Here is a 10,486-nt window from a genome sequence, read left to right as displayed (position 1 = left end):
CACGCTACGCGGCTGTTTAATTGGTACACTGTTTAATTGGAAAGCTACCAGATGTCTGCGCCTGGATCTTCTTTACCGTTGTCCACGTCCCGTGGCTAAAATAAGAGAAGAAACTCATGGTCCCAAAGCCGTTTCCTGAAGTCTAAAAAGTAACACATGCGCTCACACAAAAGAGAATGCAGGTGGGGGCGGGAAGGAGAAGTTTGGGGTTTTTTTTGGCAACCCCTTTGCACATTCAACAGAAAAATTACCCAGGCAAGTTCAGATGTAAAACCGGTCGGCGATGAACATACTTTAAAAAACATACTTTACTGGGATATTAAGAAACAGATGAATTTTATTTATTCATTTATTCAGTTTGAATCCCGCTCCCCTTAGTGCCACATCACTAGTCTGTGTGGGCTACAGCTCGTAAAACAGAAATAAAAGCAGAAAACATTAAAAACCAGTTGCAATAACTCTTATAAACAACAACAACAACAACCAGGCGGGACTCCTCTTCTGTGGGTTCAGTGATTTCCACGGCAAGAAAAGAGCACCCACTCCCCTAATCCATCGTTCGCATGCCAGGCAGTTCTTTTGGAAGATCCCTTAATTTAAGACTTAAAGGGGTGGCGGTGAGGACACAGGAATTCAAGCCGTCCTCTGCTGTGCAGTGCCGACAAGGTTTCCGAGAAGAGGTTGGCGGAGAACAAGGTTCTTGTGCTCCAGAGACTGTAGGCGGGGGGGGGGGGGAGAGAGCAGCGTGGCCGTGCAGAGTGTGACGACGGGTGGGATCCAGGGGGAAGGAAACCCGGGAGTCCAGCAAGCCCTAAGAAGAGTGTTCCCAGACTTTCTCAAAAACCCAGACGTTTTGACTTCAGCTCTCCTGTCTCATTATTCTACATTATCTCTGAGGAGCCAGAGGCCCTGAGATTGGGACTTTTTCTTTCTTACATTGGAGGGGAATAAATAAAGGGAAAAAGAGTGTCCTTTCACTCTTTAGTTTGCGATTTTTAGAGCAATGCCTCTTCCCCCGATGGCTCTTTGGCACTTACGAAGCAGAGAAAAATGAGCAGGAAGGTGAGGAGGAGGAGGAGGAGGCGGGAAGGCCACCTCTTCCTCCGAGGGACCAGGAAGGAGGAATCCCAGCCGTTTACTGCTTTCGTTATGTTATCCCCTAGAGTCTATCCGGAATCACAGTGTGGATTTCGAGCAAATAGATCCACCACTGACATGGTATTCTCCCTCCGACAGTTGCAGGAGAAATGCAGGGAACAACAACAGCCACTCTTAGTGGCCTTCATAGACCTTACAAAAGCATTTGACTTGGTTAGCAGGGATGGCCTTTTCAAAATACTTCCCAAGATTGAATGTCCACCTCGTCTCCTTAGCATCATCAGGTCCTTCCACGATGGAATGAAAGGCACTGTAGTTTTTGACGGCTCAACATCAGATCCCTTTGACATCCGAAGCGGAGTAAAACAGGGCTGTGTCCTCGCACCAACACTTTTTGGGATCTTTTTTGCTGTCATGCTGAAGCATGCCTTTGGAACTGCAACAGGTGTCTATCTCCGGACTAGATCAGATGGAAAGCTCTTTAATCTCTCTAGATTGAGAGCGAAGACCAAAGTCCAACTGAAATGCATGCGGGACTTCCTCTTTGCAGACGATGCAGCCATTGTTGCCCACTCTGCTGAAGACCTCCAACAACTCATGAATCGTTTCAGCAAGGCCTGCCAAGACTTTGTACTAACAATCAGCCTGAAGAAAACACAAGTCATGGGCCAGGGCGTGGACTCACCTCCCTCTATTACCATCTCCACACAAGAATTGGAGGTTGTTCATGACTTTGTGTACCTTGGCTCAACCATCTCTGACACCCTCTCTCTAGATGTCGAGCTGGATAAACGCATTGGAAAAGCAGCCACCATGTTCTCTAGACTCACAAAGAGAGTATGGCTCAATAAGAAACTGACAACACATACCAAGATCCAGGTCTATAGAGCCTGTGTCCTGAGCACACTACTGTACTGCAGCGAGTCCTGGACCCTTTGTGCCCGGCTGGAGAGGAAGCTGAACACCTTCCATATGCGTTGCCTACGACGGATTTTTGGTATCACCTGGCAGGACAGAGTTCCAAATAGAGTAGTCCTAGAACGAGCTGGAATTTTCAGCATGCATACATTACTGAAACAGCGACGTCTACGCTGGCTTGGGCACGTTGTGAGAATGGCTGATGGTCGGATTCCAAAGGATCTCCTCTATGGAGAATGAGTGCAGGGAAATCGCCCCCGAGGGAGACCACAGCTGTGATACAAGGATATCTGCAAGCAGGATCTGAAGGCCTTAGGAATAGACCTCAACAGATGGGAAACCCTGACATCTGAGCGTTCAGCCTGGAGGCAGGCAGTACATCATGGCCTCTCCCAATTTGAAGAGACCCTCGCCCAGCAGGCCGAGGCAAAGAGGCAGTCCCGAAACAAGCAAAACCAGGGAGCTGGACAGGGGACAGATTGGATTTGTCTCCAGTGTGGAAGGGATTGTCACTCTCGAATTGGCCTCCTCAGCCACACTAGACGCTGTTCCAAGTCCTCCATACAGAGCACGCTACCATAGTCTTTCGAGACTGAAGGATGCCTACATGTTATCCCCGACCTTCAAGAGGTCCACTGGGATCGAAGGGGTTTGGGGCAGTTGCCTCTTAACCCTGATTTTAATTGCTAACTACCACCACCCCTTCAGGCGCCCCTTGCAATTTTGGCTGGAGAGGTCCGTCCTGTCTCACTTTAACGGGGTCCGGTACTTCTGGTTGCGACCCGGGGGAGGGGGAGGGAGGGAGGGGGCGCTCTCTCTCGCTCTCTCTGCGCGCTCTTTCCGCCCTCCTCCTCCTCCCGCGTTTGTCGGTGAGCTCTCCGTCACTTCCGGGCGGTGAGGCGCGGCGGCCGCCATCTTGGGTGGCTGGAGGGAGAGGGAGCGGGAGGCGGCGGCAGAGCCCGGGTCCCAGCGAGCGAGCGGCCCGTCCTCGCACCCTCGGCGGCGCCCGCCCGCCCGCCCGCCTCCCTCGCTCGCTTGCTGGTGGGGGTCCCGGCCCCGGCGGCCCCCCCCTTTGCTGTGCCTTGCCTTGCCGGGCGGGATGGCGGGCCAGTTCGACGCGGCGGACCAGGGCAGTTGGTACTGGGGGCGGCTGAGCCGGGCCGAGGCGGTGGGGCTACTGCAGGGCCAGCGGCACGGCACCTTCCTGGTCCGGGACTCCGGCACCATCCCCGGCGACTTCGTCCTCTCCGTCTCCGAGAGCTCCCGCGTCTCCCACTACATCGTCAACAGCCAAGGCGGAGGCGCCGGAGGGGCGGCGCCCGCGGCGGGGGCTCCTCCCGGTGAGGCCCGGCCCGGGGCGAGGGCGAGGGCGGGGAGCTGCCTTCCTTTCCTTCCTTTCCTTCGCCCCCCCCCACCCCCCACCCTCCGGGAGAGTTTCCTGGCTCGGGGCTCGCGGGCGGCGGCCTCGTCCCTTTCCTTTCCTCCCCGGAGGAACCGGCCTGGCGCGCAGGGAGAGGAGGTCGAGGGTTTCTCTGAAGGACTCCTTGCGGAAGGGGCCCCGCGAGGAGGAGGAGGATGATGATGGATGATGGTGACGGGGATGGGGGGGTTTATTTTGCCGGCCGAAGGGGCCTCGCAAGGGCCCTTTCCAAGGGCAGCCCCGTCCCAGCCGGCTTAAGGGGCCTGATCCTGCTCTGTTCCTTTCTTTCGGTCCTTTCTTTCAGGGCTGGACGTGATTTCTCCTTCCGCCTCCTGCAGGAAGAGAGAGAGAGAGAGAGAGAGAGAGAGAGAGAGAGAGAGAGAGAGAGAGAGAGAGAGAGAGAGAGAGAGAGAGAGAGAGAGAGAGAGAGAGAGAGAGAGAGAGAGAGAGAGAGAGAGAGAGAGAGAGAGACACACACACACACACACACACACACACACACACACACACACACACACACACACACACACACACACACACACACACACACACACACACACACACGCGCGTGTTGTACAGGTTGCCCTGCCTGGAGGGTTCAGGCCTCTGCCCGGCTGGGTAGCCCTGCCTGACAAGCCAGGACTGGCCGCCTGGAATGGGCTTGGCCGGCTGGGTGGCTTCGACTGACAGAGTCTAGGATGCTGTGGCCCATGGGTGGCTTGGTGCCTGATGTGCAGAAGGCGCAGCAGAGAGGGTTTTGTTCTGTTGTGGATGCTCCTTAAGCGTTTGCTCCCCCTGAGTTCGGAGGGTTACAGAAAGGTGGGGTGGGTCGTGTCTGAAAGATTGACCCGCCTGATGACTTGGCTGCCTTCCTCCTGCTGAGCCCACCCCCCACCCACCCACTCCCCGGGCACATAAAGGCAGGTGGTGCTGCCATGGAGCCCGGCTCCTGCACAGCTTGGGTTGCTTTCTTTCGGCGGGAGCTCATCATAGTGAGCAGTCATCCAGGCTGAAGGAGGAGAACTTTTGTTTTACTTTTTTTTTTTTTGCTTGCAGCAGGCAGGCCTTGGGGTTTAGGAATTCCCTTGTTGGAGGAATTGGTCAAGGCTTGTCTCTTTTTCCTCTTAAAAGGCAGGCCACAGCATGTCTGTGTCGCCAGACGTCATAGGGGGAGAGTTCAGAGCATTCATCAGGGCTTGCATTGCATTGCAGTCTATTCCTGTGTCATTATAAGGTTGTGGGCTCAGGCTTGGGCTTACAGTTTCAGAAATATGAGAGAAAGCTTTCAGATGTTACATTATATATCCTGTACTTGGCTATATGCATATACATATTACAGCCATTTAAGATGCCCACTTTTGTGTTTATGGGAGAATTCTTGTACATGCGATAGATGGATATCATAACAAAAAGTGATTTTTTGATATCCTGAACAGCTAAATAAGAGAGTGCATATTGAGTGTGTTGTGTTGTAATAGTTGCTTTTAAGTATGGTTTTAATAATTTAGGGTGGTCATGAATGGGACAGCCAGTTATCGTGCTGGTGTATTTTGCTATCGTCTTCATTTCTAGGCTAATTTGAACATTTCTCCTCTCTCCCCTTTGGGCCCCCAGGGTTGCATCCTTCTAGATTCCGAATTGGCGACCAAGAGTTTGACTCCTTGCCGGCCCTGCTGGAGTTTTACAAAATCCACTACTTGGACACTACAACCTTGATAGAACCTGTTTCAAAATCAAAGCATGACAGTGATGTGCAGCTGAGGCAGGAAGAGGTGGAATACGTACGTGCTCTTTTTGACTTTAATGGCAACGACGACGAAGACCTTCCTTTTAAAAAAGGAGACATCCTTAGGATCTGGGAAAAGCCAGAAGAGCAGTGGTGGAATGCAGAAGACAGCGAAGGCAAGCGAGGGATGATCCCAGTGCCCTACGTCGAGAAATACAGACCTGCTTCTGCATCTCTGTCAGCTACGACTGGAGGTAACCAGGACAGCGCTCTCCCTCAGCCTCTGGGCGGGCCGGAGCCCGGTCCCTACGCCCAGCCCAGCATCAACACTCCGCTCCCCAATCTCCAGAATGGCCCGATTTTTGCCCGGGTTATCCAGAAACGAGTCCCTAATGCCTACGACAAGACAGCCTTGGCTTTGGAGGTACATAAAGGGCACAATGTGTCACAAAACAGATGGGTTTCAATAATTTCTGTTTAAAATTCTTGCATCCCAAGCTTCTTCTCTAAGCGGAAAGCCTAGCAACCCTTATGTGGCACCTGTTAGTCAGCTTTTCACTTTTCACCCGACCCCAGAGGTCTGCAGATCTGCTCTCTGTGCAGTCTCGGGACGAGGTCCTCTGGGCTTCCACAGAATATCAGAAATGGGCTGGTTTTGTCTGTCACTCAGACACCGTTGGGGTCCTGTCACTCTGTGTAACAGATTTTCAGGTTCCTTTGGCATTCTAGAGAGGAAGGCATTTTCTTCAGGACAGCAGGCTGTGCCCAGTAAAGGCACCACAGAAACCTTTTTAGCCACTCTTGCTGGATCACCTCTTTCTTCTGGCTTGCAATCCTCGTCCCAGAAAATTGTAAGAGAAGGGGGCAAAGAGCAGAGTAAGCCAAGCCTTTGTGCATGGTTCCAGCTGCAGCTTGATGAAGTTTTTTTTTTGGGGGGGGGGGGACATTTCTGAATGTGCCTCTTATGGCCCAGCTCATTTGCTTGAATTGTCTTCGTGACTTACGTGAAATACTGGGGTAACTCTTTTCCGGTTTCCGTCTCAAAATAAAGAGCTATGTCATGCCTTGGAGTAGACATTTAAGATTCCTTGGGGACTCTTTATTTGTTTTATTATTTTTCTTCCTATAGAGGAGGAGAAGAATTTGTTATAGTCTTGACAAGTTTCCTGAACCTTTTGCCTTACTACGTTCTTTACATGAAACAGGAGAGGATTCCCTTTCTTTAGGGCTATTGTTTTGGTATCTGCCCAGAGGATAGGATCCTTCACTGAGCCCTTCTGTCAATATGTGGGCCTAAAGCTAGTAGCATAGGCGGCCTCATTCCCTAGAGAAGCAGGAGGAAGATGCTTCGGGCTTGCCGTACAAGGAAAATCTCATTTGCCTGCCAGACGAAGCCATCCTGTCTGGCCTGCTTTAGCCTCGGGTGGCTTGGCTTTCCATTCTGTTGGTCTTTGGGGGCAGAATATTCCTTGGCAGGATGTGTTCTGTGTCAGGAACTTGCCAGTTTATTGAAGGGAATGAAAGAAGCAGGTTTGCAGGCCAAGTGTTCTTTGGTGAATTGCATGTCCAAGAAGGGCTTCTCCTCCAGGTTTGGAGCAGCACCTGAGCATGAGCGCAGCGTGGAGGTCCCCCCTTTCCTCCTGCCCCCAACAGAAGTGGGGGAGACTGTGGAGTAGCCCTGCTCGGTCAGGCCCTGACCTTTGCCCCCAGGTGGTTTTTCCTTCCCTTCTCACCACATTCTGGCAAGGCTTCCCTTTGCCATTGAACATCCCCCGTGGCTGATCCTTCCTTCCAGAGGTGGCCACACCAGAAGGGGAGCAAGGATTCCCTCCCCCCCCCCGCTTTTTCGACTTGGGTGGAAGAAGGTGTTTGAGCTGCCCTGACCCACAGCACCCTCTTCATCCGAGGAACTGCCCAGTGATGCACATGCTTTGTCTTCTCTTTTGGGCCACAGGTTGGTGAGCTGGTGAAGGTGACCAAGATTAACATGAGCGGCCAGTGGGAAGGGGAGTGCGGTGGCCGGCGGGGACACTTCCCCTTCACGCACGTCCGGCTGCTTGACCAACAAAATCCAGAGGAAGACTTCAGCTGAGTGCAGCTCAACTCCTCCGCTCACAGAGGGAGTCAGGCACGTGGCGTTCTCCTGCAGCTGCAAGAGAGAGGCCCAAGACTGTTCCCAAAGAGGTCAAGAGCAGTGTTGTCTCCACAAGCATCCCAGTATTGACCCCCAAGCCCTGAGACCCCACACTCAGGAGAGGGTCGCGCTTTCAGAGTACGACCCGCCGCGGCTTTTGTGCCAGGCGGTGAGCCTTGCACACCAGTCCGCCTGTGTCGAATAAAAGCTTCACAGCTCCCCTGCTCCCACCTCTGCCTTCAACCCCTGTAGGGTCAACAGGCCGCCGTGGGCTCTGCAGGACTTCCTCTGCCGAAGGTGACCCTGATCCTGAACCACCGGACTTTCTACATGGGCCCTTATTCTGCTTCCAGATTGACTTCTCTTGTCTCTTGGGGCCGTCGCTGCCGGCTGCATAAGGAGTAAGCGGTGTTCAGGGCAGAGAGGTGTACGTGAGTGCGCATGTGCGTGTGTGGCTTCTCCTTTTAAGGTGGTGTTTTCATACTGGGATGGCTGCGGCAGAACAAATGCCATTTGAATGGGTCGGGGCCAAATCAAGTCCCTTTCCAGCATTCCCAACCACAAATGTTCCAGAAACCAGTCTCCAGGACAGGCAAAGCCACTTCCTGACTTAATGCTGACGCTAGATATGAATACCTGTAAGGACAGGTAGATGCTAAGTCCCTCTCCTGGAGCACTGAGCGACGATGCTGTCCTCTGTTTCTTAACAGGGTCAGGCTTTGGGTTGCTCAGTCCATGCAGGTTGGCGCACTTCACTCCACAGTCATGGCGACCCTGCTTTAATCGGTTAGAGGAAGGCTAAAACCACCCAAATACCTCCCCAGGTCTTCTTGCGCAGTCGCTATGGCAAAAAAGGCATCACCATCATAAACCAAAATGCCGGATAGGCTTCCTGTACTACCCTTGAAATTGCCACAGGGGAATGGTTTGTTTCCAACTGTAAAGCATTCCAGTGGTGAATTCATGAAAATTTTTATTTTTAATAAACTAATGGGAACACTTTAATGCTTCTGAACCGATTCTAAGACATTTATGGTTCACCAAAAACCAAATGTTTTTCCTAAGTTCTATTGCTCCGAACTTCCGGCGCTCACCTGTCTTGCACGAATGCTTCCCAGGCCGCCGGCCGCCCTTCCCCTTCCTTACGCTGAACCTCTGGAAAGGGATACTCGCCCAGGGACAGCAGGTGTTCTCTTTTTCCCTTTTGGGGAGAAAAGGTGCACATAAATCAACCTCTCCTTGTTAGTGCAAATGGATTTATGGATGTGAATGAGGCGTGTGTGTCAACAGGGCCTTTCACTCTGAGTAATAATGTTAGAAAGTGCTTCCTGGAAGACGGCATAAAACGGAGTTTCACTTGGTCCCTGTTCTCACCGCTCGCGGTGGCCGGGCTCCTTTCCACAGCGGGGGCTGTCATGACAGGGCTGTCTGTGGAACAGGCCGGGCGGTGTTTGCACAACAAGACTGCAGCGGTCGGCCAATGCCTTCTCTTCTGTTCAAGTGCCCTTGATTTACTATAGAAACAACTGAACCAAACAGGTCTCTTGGGGTTCCACGCGGTGCGTGACGCAGCCTTTCCTGAGTCCCTGGATGGTTTTGGACTGCAATTCCCAGCAGCTCTGGTAGTGCCATGATCAGGGACTAGCCTTATTATCGGAGGATGCCAGGAAGGGCAAGCGACTTTCAGAGTTGTGTGGGTCTCCACTGCAGCTGCATCTGTCGGTTGCTAAGGTGGTGCAATTGATCTTTTAACCTGCAAAACTGTGTTGGTGCTGAATGCTTCTCAGCACCTGGGGTACAGAGGCTTCCCCCACATGTGACCACTGCCTCTGTGAGCTTCATCTGGGTTGCGCTCTGAAGTTCTGCTTTTCTTTCTTTTCTTTTTTTTTTAAGCTCCTCTAGCTCTAATAGTGAAGTCAGGCTGCATACATTACAGCCCGATCATCTGGCTTTTCCTCACTCCTCTAAAGCAAGATAACAAGATTGTACAGCATTAAACAGTTTCTTAACTTCAAATGCTCTCGAAACTTACTGAATCTTTCTGTGCCCAGGTTAAGAAGTAATTCTGTCACCTTACATACCATTAACATCCTGTGTCATGGAAACTGCATTTAAAATTAAAAATGCCAGAAGCAAACCCCATGTGTTTAGCATTTAGGATATTAAGATACATGTTGTAGCCTCTTGGCGTTTAGAAGCCCTTGGGTGGGCAGAATCCGAAAGCAATTTTTCCTCTTAGCTAGACTAGAACAGTTCCTGTGGACAATGTTGCAACAGTGTCAGAGATGGGAATGAAAGGGGAGGAAAACCGTTTTTGGATGTCCATAAAAGCCACTACGTTTTCCCCTCGTTTTCTTCTTCTCACAGTGTGGCAACCCTGTGGCCCTCTCGTGGTTTGTTGAAGACCAACTCCTTTCAGCCCCAGACTTCCTAGACGGAGGCCACGGCTTGGACACCCCCAGGAGGGCCACAGGCTGCTCTCGCTCTGGCTTTAGAAGATGGGGGGGGCACCAGCTGTTGAGGCCTCTGCTTCTCTTTCCCTCCAACCTGGGGGTGGTGGTGGGGGTGGTCCTGCTTGCTTGCTGGGCCGAAGGCAGAAGGCCATCCGTGGGTCAGTCTGTGTTGAGCCATTTATGTGCCTCAGCCGTGGACTAGAATAACTCTCCAGGTCCCGGAGCATCTTTGGATGATCTGGTTTTATTTCTCAGTGCTTTTCCGCATAATCCTATGCAACTTGGTTTGAGGGGGCTGTTCTGTTTCCTAGCATTCATGTCAGGCTCAGCCTTTCATATTAAAATCTGGTGTGGTGAAACCTTGTTAATCTGTTGGAATTCTTAATACTGCAAGTATTTTAATCATGTTTAATAACATGCCATTTTTGAGAACAAACCTGAAGCGAAAACATGTAGAATGTGCCAATGTATTATATAACACTACACACTTTTTTTGACAGTTATATTTTTCTTTTATAGCATGTAACGGACATGTTCCTAATAAATGAATTAAATAAAATCTGCAGAACTGGTATGTGGTCCTCTTTGACTGGAAGTAGATCTTGAAGTATGGCTAAGGGACTTGGCGGGAGCTCCCACATGCTTCAAAGGGTTATCTATCTGGTGAGCACGTAGGATACGAATGCTCATAAATAAATACAACGATGTGTCCCCCAAAGGGGAGACAACGAGACACA

General features: G+C 51.5%; 1 protein-coding gene across 1 annotated transcript; it reads left to right on the top strand.

Annotated features, from left to right (window-relative positions):
- Nucleotides 1-2,897: 2,897 nt before the first annotated feature.
- CRK (CRK proto-oncogene, adaptor protein) lies at nt 2,898-10,321 on the top strand. The gene is made up of 3 exons (XM_072978740.2): nt 2,898-3,356; nt 5,051-5,586; nt 7,117-10,321. The coding sequence occupies exons 1-3, from the start codon at nt 3,116-3,118 to the stop codon at nt 7,252-7,254; spliced, it is 915 nt and encodes a 304-aa protein (XP_072834841.2). The 5' UTR covers nt 2,898-3,115; the 3' UTR covers nt 7,255-10,321.
- The last annotated feature ends 165 nt before the right edge of the window (nt 10,322-10,486 follow it).

This window comes from Pogona vitticeps, chromosome 7, assembly GCF_051106095.1.
Source record: "Pogona vitticeps strain Pit_001003342236 chromosome 7, PviZW2.1, whole genome shotgun sequence".
In the NCBI taxonomy this organism is placed as follows: domain Eukaryota; kingdom Metazoa; phylum Chordata; class Lepidosauria; order Squamata; family Agamidae; genus Pogona; species Pogona vitticeps.
Note: the sequence above shows the minus strand (reverse complement) of the source record. Positions and strands in the feature narration are given on the sequence as shown.

What these genes read in the sequence shown, in the direction of transcription:
- CRK (XM_072978740.2), top strand. Translation starts at nt 3,116, where the DNA reads ATGGCGGGCCAGTTCGACGCGGCGGACCAGGGCAGTTGGTACTGGGGG. An exon ending in CGCGGCGGGGGCTCCTCCCG is followed by an intron (nt 3,357 to 5,050) that starts GTGAGGCCCGGC and finishes TTGGGCCCCCAG; the next exon opens with GGTTGCATCCTTCTAGATTC. An exon ending in AGACAGCCTTGGCTTTGGAG is followed by an intron (nt 5,587 to 7,116) that starts GTACATAAAGGG and finishes TTTGGGCCACAG; the next exon opens with GTTGGTGAGCTGGTGAAGGT.